This window comes from Engraulis encrasicolus, chromosome 21 (genome assembly GCF_034702125.1).
Source record: "Engraulis encrasicolus isolate BLACKSEA-1 chromosome 21, IST_EnEncr_1.0, whole genome shotgun sequence".
Taxonomy (NCBI): Eukaryota; Metazoa; Chordata; class Actinopteri; order Clupeiformes; family Engraulidae; genus Engraulis; species Engraulis encrasicolus.
In genome coordinates, this window is record NC_085877.1 from 8,057,771 (window position 1) to 8,085,570 (window position 27,800).

Consider the following 27,800-nt stretch of genomic DNA (forward strand, 5'->3'; position numbering starts at 1 on the left):
CAAATAGCGCAGTTTCTAATGTATGCACGAGGGCGCTTTTAATTAAGGGAACAAAAGGACACTGATGCAGGCCTGTGAGAGTCTGTGCCGTCGGAACAAAACATGAAGCGCCAACTCAACACATTTCAAGGAAAGGCTCCCTCCATTTTACATCAGATTTGTACGGTTGGATCTGCTGTGATTTGAGAGAGATAGATAGATAGATAGATAGATAGATAGATAGATAGATAGATAGATAGATAGATAGATAGATAGATAGATAGATAGATAGATAGATAGATAGATAGATAGTAGCCCATCGTCTCATGTCTTTTTGATATGCATGTGCTGACTAATCTTTATTTTTCACATCACATCATATTCAACATGTTTGGTTATACAGCAAAATGCATAAGAACGTCTCTGATACAGACTTTGCTTTTCTGTATTGTTTAGGACAAACAACAGGGGGCGCTGTGGCTTTCTTAGGTTCAGAGCCGTTTATTGAGAGGTTGCACAGCCTTCTTGCCCGCCCATTCGGAAATTTGTTGGTTCCGTGAGGTTACTAGGGAAGTATGTAATGATGCCAAGGCGATGTCCGAGTCACAACAAACATTGGAAAACTATGGATTTGTCTGGTAAATAAAGCCATAAACAGTCAGTCTTTGATTATTGCATCTTACCAGGATGCTACACTTGATTCAGCTTGATGTAGACTGCACTTTTCATTCGTATGATTTTAAAAAAGCAATGACTCAGCCTCTTAGAAAACGGTAGCCTGCAGAAGGTATGCATTTTCCATCACCTTTGATCTATTAATTTAGAGCTACCCCTTTTCCTCCCGTGGAGATCATGCACTTTTCATGCACAACTTTGTTCAAAATGATACGTAAAGGGCACTACTTTTCTCCACATTAACCAAAAGCTAAGTTAATTAAAATCCAACGAGTGATGTGATCCGCAAGATTGTCTTTTCTGTCAACATAGGTTCCTAGCGCCCAGATACTGTTATATTTGACCAACATATTTAGTATTTCAAACAAAGAAGCATCTACAATGACAGCGACGCAGACACAACGTGGAAAATTCCTAACGAGGATAGAATCTAGCTCCTCAGCATTGGTGCTACATTGTTTCAGGCATTGCATTGTTGTTACATTGATGCATTACCCTGTGTAGTCCAGAACCATAATGTTACGTCTAATACTACGGCTCTGTTGTAGTTTTAGCCTACTGTTGCAAACTTAAGACGTCTCTGACGAAGAAAGAAACAGAAGTGTGTCACAAGCTGTGGCATGCTACTGTTTACCAACAGCTCTGGTTGTCAGCCGCGTTACACAAGTAAGCCATAGCAGACAAATCAGTTATCATATCAGTTATTACATGAAAATCCAATTTCTGAAAAGTTAAGACAAGTCTAATGTGCCGTACCCTATCAGAATCACTTGAAAATTACTTAGCCTAAATAAGAATCTATAGCTTAACATTTTATGAGGCCTTGTGAGAATCCACTCCAAATAACAGTAAATTGTAATTTAGCTCAGAGAACTAAGTTACTATTATTAGACTAGAACATTCATATTGTCCCTTTCTAACAGCATGATTACAATGTGTAGAGCATCATTGTCTGCAAATGTTTGCTAACATGTATCTTGCCATGTTGCATTTCCCCAGGACACTGCATGCAGAAGGTACCCAAATGGAGACCTGGAGAAGTCTGCACACCATTTGACTGACTGAAACTTCTGTCAAACTGAGAATGAATGCCAATGGGGGAACTTATTTTCCTTCCCAGCCCCAGTCAGACAGCAGCAGCAACAAGAAGCAGAAGAATTGGGGGCCTTCTGACGTCTCCACTCAAGTAGCAGCAGAGAAACATATGCAGCAGCAGCAGGGAGACCAGACATGCCTCTCAACCACCACCACCACCACCACTATCACCAGTACTCCAGGAAAAGCGGCACACCCTGAACACTGTAACACAGAGATGTTGAGCACTTTTGACCCAAGGCCACCGCCGCCACAGCCCACCATCAGGCCTGCTCCTCCGTCCGACCCCTTTGAACAGGTGCGGGGTCGACGCCTGAAGATGAGCCAGGAGGGCTCGCTAGACTCTGTCCAGGCGAGCTCTGTCATTGGCCCCTCTCCTCCTCCTAAGCAGCGGGCGGAGCTGGGGGATCGACCCTCTTCTCTAACCAGCATCCCCATTGCCGACAACAGCCAAACCCCAAACCACGCAGAGAAGCCAGCCAACAACCACCACTACCACACGGCCTCTCCACTGTCTCCGTTCCGTGAGCGCTGCTACAGTCTGCCCGCTGCCCAGTGGACGCAGAGCTCCATGCAGGAGCAGCAGCAGCTACAGCAGCTGAGACACTCCTCCCGGGTGATCCTCTCCCCACTGCAGCCCGGCAGAGTGCCGCCCAGCCTGCAGGGCAATATGTCGTCTGTGTCTTTAAGGACGGCTAATCAGATTGACAGGGATTGCCTGGATTACAAGAGATGCGATAGGCTGCACCGCAACCTCAGTGACAGCCGGCTGCTGGTCAACACCATGGTGACGGAGAACTCCTCCGTGGACTCCATGAAGTCCAGCTTCAGCGTGCTGAACCCCATCCGGCCCAGGGACGTCAGAAACAGGTACTGTAGAGGTGTTGAACCTTTGTTTTTTTGTGTTTAGTTTTCTTTGAAAAAGAGAGAGAGAGAGAGAGAGAGAGAGAGAGAGAGAGAGAGAGAGAGAGAGAGAGAGAGAGAATTGGATGGGCTACCTGTCCTGGACTCGAACCTGGGGCAGGACTAGAACCTGAGAGCAACAGGCCATATGGTCCGGGTGCCTTAGTGCAGTGTGCCACAGCACCCCCCCCCCCCCCCTTCAGCATTGACTGAGTACAGAGGCATTGGACCTTTTGAACATTCTGTTTGTGGGGTTGGGGTGCTGGGCACAGCTGCCCATTTATTAAGGCTAGTTTTCTGACCGAGTTAGTTTTATTTCTATAGAGTGGCTTATAGTTCGTAACTCCTGTATTCTCCTCTACATTAACCAGTAAATATCACACATGTTAATTGCTAATTATTAACTTACTGTATCACTTATTGTTACTGGTTATCACTGTCCATCACAGTCACTCACCAATGTTAAATGCTCAGTATTATTCATTAAGCTTACTTCATGACTTTATGGGTATTGGACCATCACTGTTACTTGTCCTGTCCTGCACTTTGATGACAGTCTGTAAATGTCAGTCCCGTGTATATGTCTATGTCCTTTCATGGTATAAGAGAGAAAACGTAATTTCAATTTCCTTGTGTGACCTGTGCGTATGAAGAAAGTGACAATAAAAGCTGACTTGACTTTACTTGACATAACCAGACCAGAGTCAGATCACAAGGGCACGCATTTTAAACGGGACAGTAAGGTGTTTGCAGTGGATCTGTCACAAAGATGAGGCACTGGTAAAACCGTAGGCAGGGGAACTACACATAAACTCTTCAGAATAATCAGGACCTTCACACTATAACTTGAAAACCTGAGTAATACGAAGGTTGAGGTCATAGTTGTTTGTCTTAGGGAGGGCACATCAGGTCAACAGAAGGCTATACCGTACTGGCCTACTTGTTTCCTTGAACGGGGACTTGGGTCACGTGCACACACACTCACACACACACACACACACACACACACACACACACACACACACACACACACACACACACACACACACACACACACACACACACACACTTACATCAGGTCACACTCAAGCATACACATGCATGCAGCCTACCTTTGTAGTTTCTTCATAGGGAAAACCCCTTGCTTTCTGGTATTTCAAAACAATGTTAGTATCAGTATATGATGGCAGCATACTTTCTGTGCCATACTAAGCTCATCTGTTGTTCAATATATTTTCATGCAATGTCACTTGTTAATTTAACAGGTGTCTTTGTCTCAGTCTGTACTCTCTTCGAAGAAGCCGAGTTTGTTTTAAGTATTAAAATGTTACTGTGTGTACTGTACTGTAGGAGTCATTGCTGTACGGTACCACACAGTTCCATATATTTTCCTACACTGTATTTTTTCCCCCTGTTTGTTTCCCGTCCACAGGAGTTTTCTGGAGGGCAGTGTGCTGGGTCACGGGGCTCTTCTGGGGCCAGAGGAGCTGGAGCGCTACTTTCCTGACAGACAAGTGGGAATCTACGTCGCTACCTGGAACATGCAGGGGGAAAAGGTGTTTGTCTGTCTGTTATTCCACTCTTTACTACCTCTCCAACTTTTTCCCCATTCCTTTTGACTTAGCAGTGTGTATGATGTATTATTTACAATTTACTTGTTTTGAGACTTTCATTGATATGCCAGATGCTTAGTCTGTTTGTCATTTTATTTTATTTTTCGTTTTATTTTATTATGTGTTTTTTTTCATGAATTACTTTTGCCACTATTCCTGAATGGCTGCTATTTTCATGTTTAGGGACTTCCCAACAACCTGGATGATCTTCTGCTTCCGACAGACTCAGAATTTGCACAGGACTTCTATGTCATCGGCATTCAGGAGGGGTGTGCAGATAGGTAAGTCAGAACGATATGCATACTACTCAAACACTTGAAAATTAAAAACCTTGCTAAAGGATGGCTGCAAAAAATCATGCACAAGGGGTTTCAAATCTGGGAAAGAGGAGAGGCAACTGGAGCATTCTCCCAAATGATTTAAAACGCACTTCACTGATTTCCCTAAAATACCCATTCATTGCCATTCAAGATTTCAAGCCTATTGTGCCACTCTTTAGTATTGATCATATTTGTTAAGATTGTACAAGTAGCTACGTTGTTGTGGTAGTACAAAGGAACAGTACTGCAAAAGCAGAAGAGTATTTTCAAAAGTTGGAGCGTTTGACACACCCTAATGTGTATGCCAGGTTGTATGAGCCTATGTTTACTCTGATGTATGTATGCATTTTTTATTATGAAACAGACGAGAATGGGAGATTCGCCTTCAGGAAACCCTAGGACCTTATTACGTGATGCTGTACGCTGCAGCTCATGGAGTTCTCTATCTCACTGTATTCACACGCAGGGACCTCATCTGGTTCTGCTCCGGTAAGCACATTGTCTACTCAGGTCAAGTCAAGTCAAGTCAAGTGTCCTTTATTGTCAAAAATCTATGTAACAGGGTTAGCACAGAAGTTTGAAATTGCGTTTCACCAGTCTCAAATGTGCAGTTTAACTAAAACAAATAAATAAGAAATTGACAATAATATATATATATTTTTCTCTCTCTCTCTCTCACACACACACACACACACACACTCATACATGAATTCTTTCTCTGACACATTTACTCACAAATGTGCTGTTTTCACCACTAACGGTGGGCAATTTACCACATTGACATTGACTGTTTACAAAAACCCACTCTAGGTTAGGCGCCTGAAATGCAACATTTTGAAGTCTCCTCGCTTCTGACAGGGTTATGATTTAACTGAATGCCTGAGTTTTGATCTACGCTTGTGACAGCATGCAACATTATGCAATATGTATGTGCCCCCAGCTGTGTGAGTGCAGTGCATACCTATACTACCTTTGTCACCAGCCAACTTCAACTAAGACTTTCAGTGGAGAAAAAGTGCCATAAAAAATATCACAAAAAAATAAAAATGGGTTTAAATTCCAGTTCCATGTTTTGTGTCACCTTGCAGTTTCATATTTCCTAATGTGTGTATATGTGTTTATGTTTTATTCTTACAGAAGTGGAGCATGCCACAGTTACAACTCGCATAATATCCCAGATTAAAACCAAAGGAGCTGTCGGCATTGGCTTTACTTTCTTTGGGACATCATTCCTCTTCATTACATCTCATTTTACATGTGAGTAGAGGAGATTTGACAGCATTTTTTACATGTTTACCACAGATATAACAACATATCCCTTGACTGGGTTACATGAATGGGTTTTGCATGGCTTGATTGTATAAGAAGCTATTTTGAAATGCTTGTGTACAGGGCTGCTGCTAAGGTTTTTCGAGGTCCTAAGCATAACTGGTCAGGTCAGGCTAAACCATGCCATTCTACCTCCGGTCCTTGGGGCCTTAATTCGCAAAAAAAAATCGAATTGGAGTGAATGGAGCAAGTCAGGCTAAATCCTCACTCCGTTTGATGTGTGATCTGGATTATAGCTGTGAATTGTTAAGATTTGGATTGGCGTCAGAAGACCAGTCATTTTTGCCAGTCAATTAACATTTTTTAGTTTTTGTGCGAGACGAGGTAATAGACTACTACAACATGCACCTCAGGCATTAAATGTGAACTGAGGTTGAAGGCACAGCCAGTCCTACTGCCGTACCTGCGTCTTAAGTGACTGTGTTAGACATGCGATTTCCCTTGTGTAGTGCAAATAATTGTGTATTTTTTCACGCACACAATTCACAAATCGACAAGTGAAGTCAACAATCACGCCGTTGGTTGTCATTAATTCTGAGGTACAGCATATGTGTGATCAAGGGGGGGAAAGCGTGGCAGATTGGAAAATAGGTTTGATCGGTCCATTTAGAGCTCAGTCAATTTTTTTGACTTCTCGGGCCCCATGAAGATTGGCCAAATGTGGGTTTTCATTTTCATGATTGTAGTTCCTCTTATTGCAGCGGGAGATTCCAAAGTGTATGAGCGTATACTTGACTACAACAAGATCATTGAGGCCTTGGCTCTTCCAAAAGCCCTGCCAGACACCAACCCATATCGCTCCATCTCATGTGAGTGACTTATATTATCGAATGCCACTTGAATATACATAAAGGCCACACTTCCTTTTCATGGCTTGTACATGTTTATGAACATATTTCATGTTGTGCCTGTTTGTAAATGATTGTAATTGAACTTTTCGGTTGGCTCAAATAAACTGGGCCAAAAGTGTCACTCCACTTTGCTTTTGAATTGTCCTAAATAATTCTCAGTTTTCTCTGTCTGGAACATACTGTATATGAACAAGATTTCAAATCACCAAATCCACCAACCATACTTTGCACTCTTGATTTTATCTCTGTATCTCTCTGTATCTGTATTTCATTATCCGTTGCCTAAAGTGACCTTTAACATCCTGTTTTCTTTCAGCGGACGTCACAACACGCTTTGACGAGGTGTTCTGGTTTGGGGACTTTAACTTCCGCTTAAATAAAGACCGAAATGGAGTAGACCAAGTCCTGAGGCAGAAAAACAGTCCCGATGTGGAGCCACTCCTGAGGCATGACCAGCTTTTAAAAGAGATGAAAGAAGGCAAGTTCAGATGACCTTTCTGTCTTGATTTATAGCCAGGCCCACTCATATATCCCGTCATGCTGCACAAAAAATTGCAAAGAAGTTCGTCTGGCCAAGCTGACTGTGTCTTCAATTTCAGATTTTTCTCAGAATAGGGACCTGTGAAAATTGAGTTTTTTCAAAGGTCTTTCACTGTTTTTTCACAATTTTCACTGGTCCCTATTCTGAGAAAAGTTGACGGGCAGATATGCAGTCGTAATAACCAGATTTGTCCGGATGTAATGATTGCTTAAAAGACGTAACACTAGTCTGGTTTTGCAGGAGCCATCTTCAAAGGCTTCCAAGAGGCGCCCATCCACTTCATGCCCACGTACAAGTTTGACATCGGCTGCGACATCTATGACAGCACCTCGAAACAAAGGACGCCATCATATACGGTGAGAAATCCTGCAGAAAACGGACATCACACTTTATTTTGATGGTCCCTGTATCCATCTGCATGCAATATTACCATGTAACAAAGTCTGAAACGACCTGTTAAACCCAAACCATCCCCTAAACCAGTGGTTCTCAACCAACGCAAAAGCCTCCCAATACCCCCTTGACCTCATCATAAGCCTGCAGTACCAACACCCTCCTTAGTATTAAAAATAAACGAACGCCCCCCAATGACAACTAAGCACCACCCCCTTTCTGCTGTATCCGTCTTAACGTCCCAACACTCCCAGTGGGGCTGTAGAGCCCCTTTTGAGGAACGTTACACTACCCTAAACCGTACCCTACCCATCTTCCAAAGCGTGTGGAAGCACACAGTTCCATGCATTTCGGGGGATGGTTATGGTTAGAGATATATGCAAGACTTAAACAAGGTTGCCAGTGCCGTTCAGGCCTTGAACACGCAACCTCTTAGGGACTCCTGATTTGGGAGGAGGGCACCCTAACCCAGGGAGCCGAGCTAAACGCTGGCGTGGTATTAGCTTAGTCAGATCATCAGCGTTGTAATACCAAAGCTTCACTGGCTGACATCTGTCACATATTGTAAGCAGGCGTATACATAAGCAGGTTACATGTTGCCACATGCACTGAATGTACATAGTAAAGCTGACCGGTAAAATAAACGTACAAATTGTCTTTACTGAATAAAAAACTGGAATACTGTAACAGAAAAAAATATTTCAACAGGCAGTTACATCACATTACACTTAGCTAAGACTTTTAGCCAAAGCTACTCATTTTAAGTACAGTATATTGTTACTGTACCTGGAGCAATGTGGGATTAGGTGTCTCTCAAGGGCACCTCAGCATTGGTGTGAGGGACTTGGAAGGGTGGTATTCAAAACTGCAACCCTCTGATTTAAAGCCCCATATCTTTAACCACTAGCCATGGCTGCCCACATTTTGGCCATGGTTTTCTCCTTTTTATGGATAAACTGGTTTCAAAAATAGTGTTTACTATATAAAATACTGCAAAATACTGTAACTAAAAACTCACCAGAGTTGGCATAATATGCATTTATTTCAAAGATCTGGAACTCCTATGCACAGCCAGGTTCCAGGTGCTGGAGAAGTGCAGTCATCAGTAATCCATCAGTAATGCATTTATTTCATTTCACATTTTCAAGGATCGGATCCTCTTCCGGAGCAGGCAAGCAGATGATATTAAAGTCCTCAGGTACAGCGCCTGTGCCTCCATAAAGACGTCAGACCACCGGCCAGTGATCGGGATGTTTCAGGTTAAAGTTCGACCAGGGAGAGACAAGTATGTAAAGTATATATATATATATTTTTTTTTTCCTAAATCTATGGAATTGTGTCTCACCAAACAAAAAATTTAAAATGTGTATGTTTTCATAGAAACCAGGAATTTAATTCTTGTGATTTTAACTGCTCGTTAGGTCCTCTTTATGAATATGATGGGGAAATGTATACCCACAACACAACTTGAGTATAGTACGAGTTACAGAAACATTGAGATGTCTATTTTGGACTGAATGTGATGTCTCCATGTCCACAGTATCCCTCTGGGAGCAGGCCAGTTTGACCGCAGCTTATACCTGGAGGGCATTCGGAGAAGAATCTCAAGGGAACTCAAGAAGCAGGAAGCCATGAAGAACCAGCACAACAGCACTGTGTGTAGCATCTCATGAAGAGAGTGATGAAACACTACGTTAGGATCCTCCATACAAATCCCCCAGAAACCACAAGGGCTGGACCTCCTTCTGGCTAGACTTGTCGGTCATGCCGAACGCGGATCTGAGTGCAGCTACCACGGTGGTGTCCACTGGAGGTTGTGAAGGCTGAGCGAGAACTTCTTCTGAGTTCAGGAGGTGCAGAGTGTGGAACGGCCATGCCATGGGACGATTTGGGATGCTTTGTGGAGACGGAATGAAAATGTAAGAAACGTACAAGGTGGAACTCATGAGACCGGACATTTGTCTGACATTTATATGTACTGTACAGTCTGATATGTGTACCTCATTTATGCGTCACCCAAGGTCTTTTTTATTTAATTTCAAGCAGTGTTCTATTGCCTTAATCTCCATCATTTATTAAAAAACAACTTTTAAAAGGGTCACTTTCATGGGTGAAGTACTAGTTGGAAAGATTGTCAATGGCATTGAATTCATTTCATCGTCTACAATTTAATTTACTATCTGCGCATATAACATTTGTTACTCATATTTGTAGTAACATTCTGTCTCAAAATCTGTGGAATTGAATAAGACAGCACTACATGCAAAGGATTTTAAAGAGTAATCTAATACATATTTTGAAATCACACTGTACAAAATATGGTTGTACAATTTAACGCCAAAAATACTGACACGCTTCTCTACCAGGACTTCTGCCAAAGCTTAATGCATTTACAGATGCTTTGGCATTCGTCTGTTTAAACTGTATGTGCATTGGACCAAAACACAGAAATGGCAAAACCAATTAAAGCGATGAAAAATTACATATTTAATTTAACATATCTGTCTGAAAATGTCAGTTGCCACCATCATCACCATGAAGGATTTTCCCTAGTCTTTAATGGCTCCATGTCAGAAATAAGAGATGTCTTCTTTCAGCGCTGGTCATTTAAGATCCCTCCAGCACCTTATATCATAAATGAACCACCTGAGTGGTGTCTGGAATGGACAAAAATCCTGAATCCCTTCCATCAAACATGGTCTTGATATGACGATTATGATTCTTATATTATGATTCTTCATATTATAAGATTGAACGGCCGGCAATATCACAACATAATACATTCACACACAAAAGTGCAATGTTTACATTATGTGTCATGCCTCCGAAATGCAATGTTGAACACAATACAACTACAGTATATGCTCTGTGTTCTGGGAAATTGAAAGATTATGTAATTAATGTATTGTAAACGAAGGTCTATTTTTACAACAGTGGACATACTGTCAGACATAACGTGCAATATTTTTATGTTACGTTGTATTCAAGTATTTTGTTGTTCAGTTTACTTGTCCCATTGTAAGTTCCTCTAAAAGTGTTGGCCAAGGAGGCTCCTAAAATATTTGTATGCCTACTGAGTTCTAAGTGTATTTCCCCTACATTATTAACTGTATTTTAAAACCAAAGGTTAGAAGTTTTTATTTTTCATTAACATTTTTTACTTTTTCATGTTTCTCTGCCTCCCATGTTAAAAAGGCCATTTAAATTTACCCAATGTGAGCTGTCCCTTAGAATATAGGTGTTTTGGCAGAGGTGGTTCTTTGCCTTTTCATTTTTGAATACAGCTCATTTTCAATATACTATTGCACTGGTTAAATGTAGAAATGATAAGCATGGAGTATGTGGAAAGATTCCAGCTATGAAACTACAGCAGAATAATGGCCTTAAATCGTTGTCCGTTTAAGTAAAAAAAAAATTGGATGCTGTCCCAAATTTACTGGTATTGACACCCCAAAGTTGTCACGAGATATGATGTAGAGATATCATTTGGATATGAGGTCCATGTTTTTCATACTAAGGCTCTTTATGGTACCATAACATTTTCAGACAGATTGAAATATTTCGTTTCATTTAAACAACTGATCTGACGATAAATTCTCAAGGCTTGAACTTTTCCTGACCACATCCTCTGAATTAAAAATAAGTAGAGTGGAGTTGTTAACAGGCGTGTTGGGTTTTGCAAACAAAAGACACAATCCAAAGTCGCTGCAGCGTTGCACTGAATTATTTCTTAACTTGATCAAGGTCACTTAAAATTGGGCTTTGCTGAATTTTGTCATTTCTACTTTGCACAATAAAGCGAGTTGCATATATTTCACATGTACTTGCTTTGATTATGTCCATCGTCACCTATTTCATTGTGGTTTTTACCATATTCAAATATGGTCATTACAGTATAAACTGACTTGGATACATCTCTTTTACATGAGGGCAGCTGTGGCCTGCATGGACTCAGCAGTTTCAGTGGGTGATGGTGTGGATCTGTGGATAGTCTTAGACCACTGCTGCACAAATTAGGGCATTTTTTCCCCTTTGGACCAACCCCTTTGTGTGACCGGTGTCGTGATTTTATGTAAACCCACCGAAAAAAAATTGGTCTCAAAGACTCATTGGCTTACTGCCACACTGCCTTCAACGGCAGCTTCCAAAGGGCTTTCACTCCATGCAGCGATTGGGGTTGTGAAAGACTGACTGAAAAGCCTAGGCTACATAAAAAGTAGAGATGCCCCAGATCCTGATTCTTAGGTAACTGCCGGATACCGGATCCACTGCTTAAGATCCTGCCGGATCCGGATAGTCTGAAAAACCCTATTATCCTGCCGGATCCGGAACCGGATCTTGGATCCTGTACATCTCTAATCAATACATATTTTTTTTTTTTATTAATAATAGATGGTGAATACAATAGTGTCTTCTGACTTCTCACAGGCCGTGATGAAAGCAGAGAATACATAATTTTACTCACAACAGCAACTGCCCACAACAAAACACGTCAAAGCTAACCTTTACGCTGTTGTTTTTTTTTTTTTTTTTAAACCAGAGACCGAATGGAATCATGATTTTTGTGAAACTAGACTGGATTCTTACCTTACCTGTGGTACCTTTGGAAGTAATCAATGCATTAAACTGGAATTGATCCCTTTGCGGCAAGAGTTTATTCATTAAAATGTATTTCAGACATTTGTAAAACGTACCCTCAAACATGACTTGTGATATCAAATGCAACAATATCTGCAGCAGCACTTGACTATTTTATTTTATTGAAAACACTTAATTTACCTGAAGAACCTTGTCCTTAGTCAGCGGTTTTGTGTTTAATGGAATTCACCTGGACTCTAGATGGCTGGCATTTTGCCTTGAATGTTCACATGTGTGGGGAACTCTGACCAAACTTTTTTTCTGGGACTATCCATACATTTGCTTTTATGGTATGTTTGACCATTTTGCAAATGTGATTGCAACAAAACCTGTATTAAAATATGTTAAGACAGTCATTGCCACTGCCACTTTGATGAAGATAAACTTGTGACTCGGAAGGCAATTCATATTCACAGAATACTTGTGCGTGTTTTGACCACAGATCATTTGGTTATATGGACTATTACAACTTTACAGTGCATTGTCTGTTTCAGACATTGGGCGGAAGCCACTTGGATAGCTAATTGGTTATGTGATGAGAAGCGACGTGTCATCAAAATGCAGTCAAACTGCAACAGAGCTGGGTCTTACTGGGATGAGTCAACCGACTCGACTTGGCTCGGCTGTGTCTAGCCCAATCAAAAAGCAGCGACCAAGTCGTGCTGTGTCGGGCTGCAGGCCTACCAGAAAACCGGCAGTGGAAAATAGGCATTAGTCCCAACACGAAGAATCTCTGAGAAAACCTGAAACGGCAGCTGATTGAACCAGCAATCTAGCAATTGTTTTTTCACAAGTTCAATAACAAGTCTTGCTGTCAGGCCTGTATCAACTTAAGTTCAAACAGTGGAGAATATCCAGCGTGGCAAACCTGGTTAAGTTCCGCTATAGGTACGGGTAAATCAGCAAATAAAAGAGCTTACCGGTGTCATTTATGTAACACAATGAGGAGTCCAGGCTGTCTATTAGCAGTGTACCACTTTCCATAGATGAACAGCAAGGTTTATCACTTGACCTTCTGCTTGGAATACCCCCCTAAAATAACTGAAGAGAAACAAGTATGCAAGTACGCATGTACAGGAAGGTGCTTCTGACTACGGTGGCCACTGAATGTCACGACCAAGAAATGTGAAAAAAAAACCTGCCTGCTGAGTGATGCAAGTTTGATCTAAGTGCAGAGGAAAGGGATAATGCAATGTGATGGTGAGCCAAGTGTTGATCCTGCATATGGGTCTCACAAAATCAACACTACTCACACCAGGTGTGTTTTCTGAAAACATGAATATAGATTTTTATCACATCAACTGTGACAGACAACAGGAATCAGTTGGCTCGTACAGTAAGAGCAAAGTTTTGCAAGTGTCCAGTCTGTGTATCTCGCGAGCGCGAGAGATTAATATGTGCAACAGTCTTATCGGAATAGCCGATACATTCTGGGCAGGCGTCCGTCTTTGCTGGAGAGCGCGGCCTGGATGTGTTCGTAAGATGGCAGCTCTGTCAGGTCTCCCAGCGCAGCCACTGCCGGCTTCCCACGGAGCATCTTTGCTGTCACTCTCTTGATATCGTTTGCCGTAACATTATCTTGAAAAAAAGAAAGAAAACCATGCCCAAGCAATAATGATTAACAACATGTATATAATTTTTAATGTTTTCAGAAAACAACAAAAACTAAAATAAAGCACACCACCTACACCTACCACAATTTATTCATGGGACACCTCGCCTCTTGTATGAAACAAGCGAGGATGTTGTACCAAATCACATTCCCATCAAATTAATCATTATATTGTTTGGAATAATTATAACAAACTTGACCTTTAACTCATTTAGAGCCATGACTTACAGAGCATACAATCACCAATAGTGCTACGTACAATAACTTTGAGAGTACGGTAAACTATCACAACTGAAACGCTACTCACTGATAAGCTGACACAGCTCGTGTGGCAGTTTCCTCTTTCCTGTGGCTAAAACTTGCCGCCCAACATCTTCAAAGATGACGGGCCGTGATTCCAGGTTCATCATCAGCATCGATTTCAACTGTGTCTTCGCCCTCTCCAGCTCCATCTGTGTACCAGTTGAATAAATGGTTAGTGTTGTAAGTGTAGTGTAGTGTACTAAGGACACCACAGATAAGAGATTTTTTCTGTCTCTCAAATGACGCACTGGTGTCAGTGCACTGACGATAGTGCATAGTGCACACAGTGCACTGAGGTCTTTAACGCATAGTATTGTGGGAAAGTTTGGGCACTGTGCCCTCATTGGGAGTGACGCATTAGCATTAGCTCACCAAAATAATGGTTGGTTATTGTTTACATTACACAGAGTCTTATGCTTGTATTTATATTTTCATCACCCCACATCAAAACTCATACAGTAACTGGCTTGACATGAACAAGTTAGTGTCCTAGCAGCAACATTGCTTACAGAATTAAGAGACCGCTGACCAAACTCTTCAACTGAACTTAAGGCCACGTTTCTTCCATTACGTTGACAACATGGCGGCCATTAAGTGCATGTAAGCATTGCCTTTTTGACCGTTGTTAGGGCATCATCCGGGCACTTTCAGTGCACTGAATTTACCGACATTTTCAGGGCAAGCACCTTACGCACTGAAACGTAGTGCACAAAGTGGACAAGTGCGCCATTTGAGATACGTAAATTGTGGTGTGTCAAAGTTAAGGCCCATAAGTGAAGTATGAATATGAGATTGTAAACAGCTCACCTCTCCAGCCGTCCCAGCCATCTGAATGAACTCTCTCGTGATGATCTCCACCATCTCTCGCACCTTCAAAGAAATAATAAAAATGTAACTAACAATTAGGTCTCCAGACCCACATCGCGTGCAAACCCTCCAAAAACGCAGACCAGAGCCTGACAGACCAGGGAGGTGGTGACACGTTGGCGTATAGTCACTGTATGCAACATAAAAAAGTCAATTTTTGTACTTAACACACCCCTATTGATTGCAGTGAGCTAAACACATTACCTGTCTGGGGTCTGCACTGGCATGGATACACAGGAGTCCACTGTCCTCATAGCTGTGATGGTAAGAAGTAGCGTTGTACATCCAGTGATGCCTGGAGCGCATTGCAAAAAAAAAAAAAAGGGACAGATTTGAATCAACACTTGAAGACATCCTGTTTGCGAACCTCCCATCCCCACCAAGTTGTTCAGTTGGTGACCTCACTTGTACTTGACAACTGTCATGGCATGGGCATTACGTTTTTGTGGATGTACAGAACAGCTTATGCACACACAGCATTTTACAACAGCATGATATTGCTGCCTGCCAGTTTTTTTCTCATCGGTCTTAAACAAACTGCAGCCATGTGTTTTCAAAGTATTCCAAGATTATATTCTTATCAAAGATTACGCAGCAGCACTGACGATGGCCCTATTCTAGATCGATACCCTTCTGTAATCTCCCATAATAGTTAGGGAAAGATATGGATTTTTTTTTTTAAATCTGTGAATTAATTTATTACCAATAGATTTTTTACCGTGTGTTCTTACAAGTGTCTGGACACACCTCACAATTTATCCACGGCCAAATCCAATGGGAATTTCCTGGACACCCTGTGCCCAGAAGGCCTAAGTAAAAATTGGAACCCTGTAGATTGGGGGTAAAGGTTGCAAAATGGGTCATAACTTCTGAAGTAAACTACATACACCTGTAAGAACACATGGTAAAAAAATCTATTGGTAATAAATTAGTTCACAGATTAAACAAAAAAAAACTTATCTGCCCCGAACTATACGGCAGTGAACACACAACAGAAGCATGTTGACTTCTATGTACAGAAGTGATGTACCTGTTGAGCACGTTCAGGTAGAGGCGAGTGAACATGCCCTTCCCTGGACCCCCTGCAGAGAAGGAGCCTCCACCCCCCATCATCATGTTCAGTACCGCAAAGGGAATGAAGTCGTCTTCCTGTAACGCAAAACACACTTTATTACAATGAATTATGCAATGAACTTAAAAAAACAAGCCTAACTGCATCTACACCATAGTCGTTGAATTTGGAATTTCTCTCTCAAGAGTGGATGTTTGACCCGTAAAATGCAAAAGCCAATACAAAACACGACATTTATACCTGCATTAAATTCTGTCATAGCCTTAAAAAACATGACTATGACTGACTGTGCTGTTGTAGCCTTTGGGAGTTTCTCTTCATATCTGACGTCAAACCTACCAAGAATGAGCAACTCTCCAAGCCAATCATGATGTGTGTAAGTTCAGGAATAGGAGTGGGACCAAGGCTGACATCCGACATGTCTTTCTCCATCTGTGATTTGGGGAGAAAGCATAGAAAACGTTTATTCATGTGGCAACAGAAATAATGATACATTTACTCTTCAACATAACAATGTCATATTGATGGGTGATTAAAGCACCTATGAAACTAAGCTTTGTAATGCTGGAAATGGACCAACATGTGTAGCGTAGCAAGGAGTGGAAAGATAACTCAAATATTCCATGAACACATGGCACATGATATTAACATCCTTATTTTATTTCAGGATAACCAAAAGTACCTCTCGTACTTCACTTCAATTAATACTAATCTAAGAAGATTCTAATCTAGAATACATAGAATGAGAGCAAAAACCTGCTGCTTAACGTCAAAATAACAAAAGAAGTAACAGGACCTCAGGAAAGAACACATATCCCACTCATCATTATCAATGGCAGTGCTCTGCAGTCTGTGAAAAGCACAAAGGTCACAGATCACAGATGACCTCACATGGACCACAAACACCACCTCCCTGGTCAAAAAACGCAGACAAGACTTCAGTTCAGGACAGGCAAGCACAGACAAGACTTCAGTTCCTACAGAGTATGAGAAGAACTGACCTACCCACATCTGTACTCATCACCTTCTACAGGGGTGCCATTGAGAGCATCCTCCTGACTGACCAGCAGCCTCTCTGTTTGGCACATCAGCTAGCTGTCAAGCTGGAGACCAGATGACCTGCCATTCAGGACCTGTACACTTCGCATGCTATGAACATCATAAAAGACCACACCCACCCAGCACACAAACCATTTTGCCTACTCCTCCCCACTTCCCCCATCAGGGAAGCAATACCGCAGCATGGAGTGCTGCACAAGCAGACTGGGAAACAGCTTCTTTCCACAAATCATCAGGCTGTTCAACACACTGAAGAAAGCTACGTGAACATTTCAAGGAAACATGTCAAGGACACTGATGAACATTCAGTCACATTCAGTTTGACAATAAAGTACATTTTGACGATTCAAAATACAAAAGGATCATGCACACGTCTTCAACAGGCAAGATCAAGGTTTTCGAGAGAGCAGAACCAAGTGCATGTGCTACCTGTCCTTCACGATACAAAGGATTATGCACACATCTTTCACAGGCAAGACCAGTGTTTTTCAGAGAGCTGAACTACAACACATGTGCGACTAAAACCGAGTTGATCCTGTGCTAGTTCGCCACTCGGGGCGTGAACCCGCCACCTACCAGTCAACGCTCGAATTTGGGCATGGGAAGCACAGCACGATACCGCTGAGCTTAAGGTCCAGACCGATAGCTCAGAGCTACCAATAGTGTATGAGGTTTCGTAAGGGAGGTTTACTAACGTTCTTGGCTGAACTCTGCTAGTTGGCATCCGTTACGCTACCTTGATGATGCCCCCAGTGTACTGTGCCACGGACAGGTCTACGTTGCCCGAGGTGCCGGCGCCCCAGACAGGCTTCATGTCCAACAGGTAGCGCCTGGCACACTCCACCAGCTGCTCGTGTTCGATGCCCACCCCCGCCAGCACCATGCGCTCCGGACAGTAGTGGCTCCGCAGGTAGGAGTGCAGCAGCGCTCGGTCGATCTTCTCCACATTCTCCACGGGGCAGAAACGCGGCAGGCCCACTGTGTTCCCACGATACGCAGCCTAGGATGGCAAATGGATCAATGACGAACAACAGCAGATGGTACAACCACAGCTGAAGCCCATAAATTAATTAGTAATTAGTAATTGATGTACACACAATGAATATGCTTATATGTGTTCCTACGATACACAGCCTAAAATGGCAAATGGATCAAAAACTGGTTGTTTTTTTTGTGATCAACATTTTTCAATTTATTGAAACTTTGACAGTACGAACAGAAATCTATTTTCTGCTCAAATAAAACAATCCAGTATGTGAATGATCACTCTGTATACCCCAAAAAAATAATTAAATGCATTACCCACAAAAACAACAAACAAAATAAAAAGACGTTAGGTGGTACAAGCACAGCTGAAGGCTGCAGCCCATAAATTAATTTGAAAATGGGTAATTAATGTATAGATACATTTCTTACATAATCCAGTAAAAATGAAAGAACTAAATTAATTCATACGGTAGCGCTGCACTATCTGTGGTTGCACCATCCTGACCAGCATACCATAAGAAGTTTACAGTGTTTGCACGCATATATTTCCACAGAACATTTCGTAGTGAAACAACTTCTTGGGAAGGTGTAGGGGGCATCCAGCGGACTTCAGATTTGAGCACAACAGTAGATGTACATTAGTGGTAATGGACAGTAGTACATTACTCTTAGCTGACGCTCACAGTTACACGCAAATACAATAGCTGTATCAGTGTGAAGGTTCGTGCCCTGCTTAAGGATATTGCAGCCAAGAACGATTTGGGATTCAGACCTTCAATCTCCCAATTTCAAGATAAATTCCATAACCATTTGGCCACGGCTGTCACAGATTATTTTCAAAACCCCCTCGGTCTATTGTCCCGTTGAAAGCAGGGTTGCCAGATGTGACAGATGATTTCCAAATATATTCAAAACCCTGCGGGAGGCACTAAATCTACACTAAATTCTATTTAAATTTATATGGCCATAAATCTACAGAAAAACCCACCCAATACCCTTCTTTACCTACAGTCAGTCATCCAAAACAGCCCATTTGGTTGGGAAATCTGACAACACTAAAAAGGCCTAAAATATAACTTACTGCATGGATCATTTCTGTCAGCAGAGGTTCAGGGTCTGGTCTCATGTTTAAATCCTCAAGCTCAAAACGCACCGCCATCCTCGTCATCTCAATTTCATCATCTAAGGAAAAAGAAATGAAGTATTTGTCAAATATCTGACACAACATCCAAAACATCAAAAAAAAAAGTATCTTATGACCATATATACTGTAGATTACTAGCGGATAGACTGTACTATTCATTATGCCAGTGGTTCCCAAACTGGGGCGTCAGGACCCCTAGGGAGGTCATGGACAGAAGAGACTTTGCATTAAAACAGGAAATCCAGGTTAACAGCTAACATAATTACCTAATTTGGATGGTAACAGTGTTCACTTGTATGTTTAAAGGATAACTTCAGCCAATTTCAACAAGCAGTTGTAATGCTCTCACTACCCTGGATTTGTCACTGGATTTGTGACAGATCGGAGGATGCGTTTTTATCTTCTTTTCACAACAGTCTGCGGGCAAAACCAGTCCTGTCTAAAATTCACCTAGAGCGCACGTTTTAAAGGAGCACATACAGCGTGAAAAACAATTAAATATGAGTTTCTCCTTGTTGTTTTGTCGCTAAAGTTGTCTGGGGCCTGTGCAAAACTTTGTGCTGGTGCAGGTTGTGATAAGGTTAATCGCACAATTCGCTGTTCAGTGGCTTGTGCCATGAACTCTGTTGCATGAAGTTGAACTGACGGTTTCTGAGAGTGGGCGCACACACGCCTACGGAGCTCGAGAGTGACAGCTGGTATTTTCAAGAAACTTGAATTCTTGGTGGCATCTGGCAAAAAATCTACTGGCAGGTAGCTTGATAAGCAAGACCCTCTCAGCCTCTCAACGAGTAAAGAGGATGTGGCTCATCGGGCTAAATGACAGGGCCCTGGGGATAATTTCTGGACCGACGTTGTTTTTTTGATCATTTGAAAAATCGGGATATTTTGAGGAAAAATACTAATTCGGGAAGACATCGGGAAATAAAATCAGAATTAGGGAGTTTCCCGGAAAATTAGGGATGGTTGACAGGTATGGCTCCAAATGTCTTCCATTTTATAGATATATACCATGTCAAATTTGCAGTAACTACAATATCCAACCCAATACCAATACTTTGAAGGTCCCTTCCGCAGTTTCAATGTTGACATAGTTAATGCCCTTTGGGGATTAGGGCAGTATTGCACTTGGGCAATAAAGCTGATTCTGACATCCTTGTTGATCGTCCACACTCACCAAGCAGTCGTGGCTGCAGAACAGCATCTGCCAGAAGGCTGACAACAGTATCCAGGCCCTTGACCTCAGCGGATACAGCATACATGGTGGTGTCCCTGCAGGCAAATGAAACATACATTACTTTACACTGTCATGACTCATGACACATCAGGATGTGTCCCCAAAGTAAATAAAAAACACTTAAACACTTAACTGACGTACCTTGACGTTTGACAGTCACAGATGCCGCCATGCTTTTCCAAGGTCAATAGAATTTCATCTTTACTGCCATACTGTGCTGTAGACTTAAGTGAACAACACACACGTCATGTTCACCAAACGTCACGACCAACAGTAATGTTTTTAAAAGTATGTCAACACACAACAGACTACTGAAGTTGCATGCAAAGACGTTGTAAAATATGGTACTTACTGAAAAGGCAAGCTTTTCCAAGAAATGCGAGATTCCACTGGGGTATTTGACTTCATGTCTGGACCCGCAGTTTACTAAAACTAAAAACAAGGCCAAGGGTGAACATGGTTAACAAGCTGGTTAACTCAGATTACAAACAAACCTCGCAGCCATACAAAGAGTTAACAGCAACAACTATGCAACTTACTTCCGACTGTGCAAAACTGTCCAAATTTATTCTGTGATGCTACTTTCAGGCCGTTGTCCAGCGTGGTGATCCGTGTTTCATACTGTTCCTGTCCTCCATCCACGGCGGCGAATAATGGCTTTGGGATCCCGGGTAAGGGGGCGGACAGCGAGACATTGGGATAACCACTGCTACTGCCACTGCTGTATCGTCGGCATGCGGCTAAGCCGAACCTGTGCCATGGCAAACAACATAAGATTAATTCAGCAACATGATTCACGATTGTGACTTTGCTAAGGTTGTGATCATACGTGCAGTTTCAACTGCGCATTACATCTAAAGCTAGATTTATGCTTCGCACGCATAGAATCTGCGTCCGTCCGTTTTCTGTCTATGCGAGTCCACGCCCCCCTCTCAGAGGCTCTGCGCCCGTAGTCGAGCGCCTCGAAAAAATTCTAACTATCCGTCGGACGGACGCGGAGTACGCAGACAAAAAGGCACTATGATTGGTCGTCTCGCTACTTCCTTGTTCTGTTCTTGTGGCAGCGCAATACCAGTAGTTTGCGAGAGCAGAGCTGTATTCTGTTAAAAACTTTATTAATGCCTTGTGTGTAAATGTGTGTAAATACACGAAGCTACAAGCTAAGTAACAAACAATGCATCAGTTGAACACTCGTGGCACAATGCCTGCGGTTTTACTACCGTTCCTCCACCGAATGTAAACACACATCGGCAGAATCAACTGTCTTTACATGCTTGCATTTTCTGCTCGTGAAAACAGACTGGGTATGTCAAATAATGATACCAGTGCATTGCCTTTGCAATTTGTGTGAAAATACCTAGCTAACCGGGATAGAAAGCAACATTGCTTAATAATGACCGCAGTGCTTACAATGTAGTGAAAGTAGCCTAATCGCGCAATTTCAAATGTGGCTCGCGACGAGACCTCGGACCTCGCAGAACTCGCAGATGCATGAATACAATGTTGGTTCGTGGCCACTCCCACGCGAGTTTTGACGAGCGCAGTTGCAGAAGTCTAATCCACTGACGTGTATAGTATAACTGGACTGCGGAGTTCGATAGAACTCCATTCAACGGTTTTGAAGCAACCGCGGCTGATTTACTTCCGCCCCAAAAATGCGGAAATATAATAATCACCTTGACAACGTTGAGCTACATTGGTGATAGGTCGACATCGCCGGCCAATCCACAAACAGACACTTCAAGACATGTCCCGCCCCTCCCACCCGAATATGACATGGCGTCCCCATCGAGAAATATTGAACCCACTTTTCAGCTGTGGAACTGGTCGACACAGAAACCCTTGATTGTCATAAAAACAGCAACACAAGTTCAAATGGAACTGGTGATCGGTAAGTATGGCAAATATACCATGCTATTAATAAAATGATACTTTGGGTTAACGAAACCTTGAAGAGCTTGTTATGATGACCATAATAATTTTAGCTTGCTAACGTGAGCCAGCCGAGTGGCGAAAGACCTAGCTTACTATAAGTTACTTCACCACGTTGTAATGTAGCCGCAAATTAAAGATAAAATGGGAAGTTTAGGCTACAAACAGAGCTGTACACAGAAAATGAGATGTGTCTTTGGGGTCGGCGTACCGTTTGGCAAAACATAATCCATGTCAGCAATACTCAGTATCAACATTGCTTTTGCATGAGAGCTCAGAATGCTCCAAATTTTCATGTTTGTACATCTGCGTAAAATATTGTTTGGTTTGTGTCTGCCACACCAAGTTAATCCTCTACGGACATTTGTAAATAACTTTGAATGTTTGGGCATCAAATGACATGCAAAACCTTTCCGTTTGACAGACAAACCATGGACGCTGAAGAAAGGCTCCTCGACGCCAAGCTGTCATCCGGAAGATTGAAGATGAGATTGCCGTGTCGAGCAGTCATGACCATTTTTTTGCTGATCCCCCCCCAGTTTTTTGAAAAGATTCAGAATACAAAATCACTCTTAGAAGTAGACGGTATGGTAAACAAACCAAAGTTAACACCTTTCAGTTAGTAAAACATAGCTGGCCTACAGTAGGCTATGACTAAACATCTGGTTTTTTTGTATGCTTGACATAAAGAATTAAAATGAAAATATTCACCCTTATGTTCAGCTTTTTAAACTCATCATGAAGTGGACATTCTTCCCCAAGCTTGTAAGAAATGTATTACTTCAATCACACAGTGTCTCCCGACTTTTTTTTGTCTCATGTACCCCCTAAGCATTTTTGTCATACCATAAGTACCCCCTCCCTCGTGCTCTAGTCTACTGTCTGTATATCTTCCTCTATCCCAGTGGTTCCCAACCTTTTTCTTCAGGGACCCATATTTTTACCATTGTAAGCTTTTGGTGACCCAATCATGCCAGCGCCCACGCGAGAGGGAGTCCCAGGCGAGAGGGAGTCCTGCGGAAACTCATTAGAAAATTGTATTCCTCAATTTGTCTTCAGTCAAATATAGAATGACTGTTTAATGTGCCGCTTACATTTTGTTGCCTCTATGCATATATCAGTTTAAAAGCTTTACTTTGTCATAATATTCAACATGGGCTATATGGTATTAAAAAAGAAACCCCTTAAAATCAAGAGGCTTCGCGACCCACTGTGGATCTTTGGCGACCCATGTACCACCTGCATTGTGTTCAACGTACCCCTAGTGGTACATGTAACCCCTGGTTGGGAAAACACCGATCTAAACAGTTGTAACAATAGTGTGTTAATCAATATTACAAATTAAACAAAAATGTGCGGGGCTGCTGTATATAAGCATTTATTAACTGTGTTTCATAATTGCAATGGTTTTTGAAGCTGGTTCTGCCATATCGGATCCTCTGTGGTGGTAGGATGCAGGCAGTAGCGTACTGTGCACATCTTCAGCTGTAACGATAAATACAAATCTATTTTTAAAAATAATTAATGTAACATTAACATAATTGAAGCATATCACTGGTATATATAGAGTAAACTATAAAACATTTCAGTGTCTACAAATGTCTACATTTGTTTTAAAAAGGAAAAAACCCCATGAACATCCTTCTCAAAAAAAGTTTTGGGTGCAGGACCAGCAAAAGTCACATGAAAACTGAAAATTAAGTCTGCTCACCAAGCTCCTGTTTTACTTATTTAATGTGATGAGCTGAAGTGCAGACTTCATTTTCAGTTTTCAAATGTCTTTATTGTCCCATTACATCTGCAGAAATATGGGGGTGTACACTCACTTGTGTAATACACTATAGATGTAAACAGAGACGTTGTCCAAGTCCTTGGTCATGTGATACCTGCTGCAGTGTACTCCACGTCTTCAGACCGCTCCGCTGTAAATAAAATAATGGCATATGAGGTGTGATGAGAATACGTCACCGTTTGATACACCAACAACTTAGGTTCATGGGAAGAAAACACAATAGATAAGGAGAAGGGCTGCTCATGTTTCAAAGCATGCTGCCTAATCAGTGAAAATCATGGGGTGGTAGTTTCATGGTGTGGGCATGCATATCTGTCAATAGAATTGGTACCCTTGTAATTATTGAAGATAGTGGCTACTGACAAATGCTAAGAGTTTACTACGCTTGATGTATACTTTTATCCAGTCCAATTACTTTTTGTCCCTTCAAATTGGGAGGCACATGTAAAAATAAGTGATAAGCTTTGGATGAAAGCATTGGCTGAGTGTAGTGTAATGTTACATACCGTGTACTATATAGTATCATAGATGGCAGCAGGCTGGTCGGGTCCTCAGTTGTGCACTGGCAACAGTGGCTGGTCCTTGTCCGTGTCTCTATGGGGCCTCTTCTCAGGTCAGAGTGACAATCCTTGATGATGTTGACTATGGTGAGACCTGCTGGCGTGTAGCCTACTGTACATTTTCAGACATCTGTAAAGAAAATGATGACAAACGAAGGGTGATGAGAACAACATATATTTCATTACTCAAAAGCAGGTAATTGGAGTGCTTCTGGGTCTTCACCTTTTTTCCTTGGTGCTCATCAGTGTAGGGGCTCTCAAACTTGGTCCAGGAAGACAGATGCTGAGGCACTCAAGGTTGCAATTCTTTTTAAAAAAAAATTTATTTGGCTACAATGCCTACGCGTTTCGGCCCTTATGGCCTTCTTCAGGGCGTATCAAGGATACAAGCTTGATACGCCCTGAAGAAGGCCATAAGGGCCGAAACGCGTAGGCATTGTAGCCAAATAAAAGAAGTAAAAAAATTGCAACCTTGAGTGCCTCAGCATCTGTCTTCCTGGACTATATTTCATTACTATTTTATTACTAATATATAAACACATGCAGAGTAAGCAGATGATGGTGTTAGCTTTACATTGGAAGGTCTCTGGTCTTAACTCAGGAGCATACTTTAAGGATTTGAAACTTTACTTACCTGACAGTGAGTCCTGGCTCTGTTTTCCAGGTGAAGTGTGGTTTGTTGTTTGCCTACAGAATGAAACCATGTCACATGAGGATGGGGAAATGTTTACTACACAATGCACTCGTCAGTAGGCCTACAATTAAACATTAATGACACAATTTGCATTACACTATGCACTCGTCACTCAGTACAGTCAACATTAATGACGCAATTTTGCATACTGAAAACGAACGTACCAATGACCATCATTTCATCACCAACTAGCAACTTGGCAATTTGGCAACACAGAAACAAACATATTTAACAGTTGACGGAGGAACACAGCTAGACTACGTTGCTTTTCCGATGTGGCCACTGGCCAGCATAGTGCCAGAATGGTAGTGAAATGTTTACTCATCTTGATGTAAGGACTTGGCTACGGTACGGAAGGAGGGAATTACACCTGACGCACGCCAAACAGACAATTTTGCTTTCAAAAGCAATGGCATTCAAATTATAATTAAGTTACTTGACAAGCCGACAGATCATCAAACACTGAAAGATCAGCATGCTGCCTTGGGCTAATAACAAGCTAGCATTGTCGTATGTGTTTGTTTAACAAAGCTCAGTCATTTTGGTCAATCAGCCACGTATGTTTTTATTTTACTTACCAAAACTGCAGAGGTCCTTACAGAGTACGGAGAAGTACATCCAAAAGTGCAACAACGCATATTTGTGGGGAAAGTGTACCAAAATTAAATAACCCATCGCAGTAATGAAGCTGTTGAAAGCAGAGCTGGTTGAAAGTAATGCAGCAGGGAGGGAGGGGGCTTCCCCTGGAGACGCCGCGAGACTCGCCCTTCTCCTTGACAACGGCCTGCCTGTCAATCAAAACAATAATTCTAAAGAATGGCAACTGCCAATCAACCCAAATAGCCATGCTCATTGGTCATTTAAACTATTTTAATAGCTTTCTTAAATAAAGGGTCAGCCCGAAAAAAATATCTGGGTTGTTTGGGAGGGAGGGGAGACTACCGTTTTAACGAAACAGGGCCGACTCGGCAAGAATTGCCTAGGAACTATATGGCTTCAAGTCCACCATAGAGATCAATGGAAAAAGGCGCTCTACTTCCTTCTTCCGCCCAAAAATCGTCCCATGTCCCGCCCCCAGCCGTTGCTTCACAACACATCGAACATCCGCAGTCCAGTTATAGTATACACGTCAGTGGTCTAATCTGACCTTGAGTTGTCAACTACAATTGTAGACGCACAGCAACACGACTTGTAGCTGTCATATTAGCCGTATTGCATCAGTGGTGGTTTTCTGTAACATTAAAAAAGGCAGGGCGAGATGGGCTTTGGTGGCGAGACCAGATTACAAACCACAAGTAGACATCATGTCTAATGCCGTTAAATACGATTTATCATAAGCATTATCCCCAATATTCTCGTTACCTCTGCAGTCGTCCCCAAGCTCGAAATCTTGACATGTGAGTCGCCATATTGAAAACGCTTGCATCTCAGGAAGAAGTTGCGTCAAGCTCGCGACAATCAGTTCCGTTAACCCCTTAAACCCCAACGATTTTTCAGTGAAGAAAAAGCCCCTACATAAACTTTGCTTAGAGCTAATTGATTTCTAAAAGGGAATTTTAAATATTTTGTATGCATACATCAATCATGCTGAGATACTAGTTGCAATTTTGAAAAAAAAAATTACATGTGAAAAAACAATATTCAGACAAATACAATGAGTCAATGTTGCCAAAGTTCACTTAATTGTTTTGCCTTTCCTCTGATATCTTAGACCAACTCAGGTAAAACTGGTATTTTTACACAAAATGGTTAACATTGGTTGGCTATATGGTTAGCAGCCATGAACGCATTTCCATCCTGTGAAAAAAATTTATCATTAAAAATGTATGTACAAAAAGGTGGGTATACATGACTTCAAGTAGTCTACTTTCTACAGAGTTCATAACTAGAAAGAGAACACCACCGACATTAATGTTGTATTATATCTAAGAGCAAAATCTTACATGAATTTATTATGGTTAACCGAGAGGCCATATTGTTGCCCAACCACAAGCAAACATGGGGTGCATCCCAATATGTGACCTTGCTGCCTCCACTTGTGCTTGTCTCCTCGTCCCACCTCCTGGCCCCTCCTCCGTAGAGAAAACGATAAAGTTTCCCAGCTGCCAGCCTCGCCACAACAACTTTTGAGGGACTGTTTTTCATTTACCATCCCAATTGCAAATGAGAAAAAGACTTTACAATTGAGCTTTTGCAAGATATTG

At 41.9% G+C, this 27,800-nt stretch overlaps 2 protein-coding genes and 1 long non-coding RNA gene across 3 annotated transcripts; 1 reads left to right on the forward strand and 2 right to left on the reverse strand.

Moving 5' to 3' along the window:
- The first annotated feature begins 534 nt into the window (after positions 1–534).
- On the forward strand, positions 535–10,494 carry inpp5e (inositol polyphosphate-5-phosphatase E). Its single transcript, XM_063187470.1, has 11 exons — positions 535–617; positions 1,654–2,619; positions 4,085–4,208; positions 4,449–4,546; positions 4,950–5,074; positions 5,723–5,842; positions 6,616–6,723; positions 7,082–7,243; positions 7,547–7,662; positions 8,848–8,984; positions 9,240–10,494. The coding sequence occupies exons 2-11, from the start codon at positions 1,739–1,741 to the stop codon at positions 9,370–9,372; spliced, it is 2,004 nt and encodes a 667-aa protein (XP_063043540.1). The 5' UTR covers positions 535–617; positions 1,654–1,738; the 3' UTR covers positions 9,373–10,494.
- Positions 10,495–13,598: 3,104 nt separating this feature from the next.
- pmpca (peptidase, mitochondrial processing subunit alpha) lies at positions 13,599–27,061 on the reverse strand. The gene is made up of 13 exons (XM_063187473.1): positions 26,959–27,061; positions 21,158–21,369; positions 20,971–21,050; positions 20,760–20,842; positions 20,559–20,653; positions 19,319–19,419; positions 17,987–18,250; positions 16,531–16,623; positions 16,150–16,268; positions 15,324–15,414; positions 15,060–15,122; positions 14,257–14,401; positions 13,599–13,915 (listed from the first exon to the last, which is right to left on the reverse strand). Exons 1-13 carry the CDS (start codon positions 27,003–27,005, stop codon positions 13,746–13,748), a joined length of 1,563 nt encoding a protein of 520 aa, XP_063043543.1. The 5' UTR covers positions 27,006–27,061; the 3' UTR covers positions 13,599–13,745.
- LOC134437507 (uncharacterized) lies at positions 23,977–25,731 on the reverse strand. The gene is made up of 4 exons (XR_010032394.1): positions 25,537–25,731; positions 24,849–25,032; positions 24,377–24,472; positions 23,977–24,035 (listed from the first exon to the last, which is right to left on the reverse strand). It is a non-coding gene; the product is annotated as an uncharacterized LOC134437507 (long non-coding RNA).
- Positions 27,062–27,800: the final 739 nt, after the last annotated feature.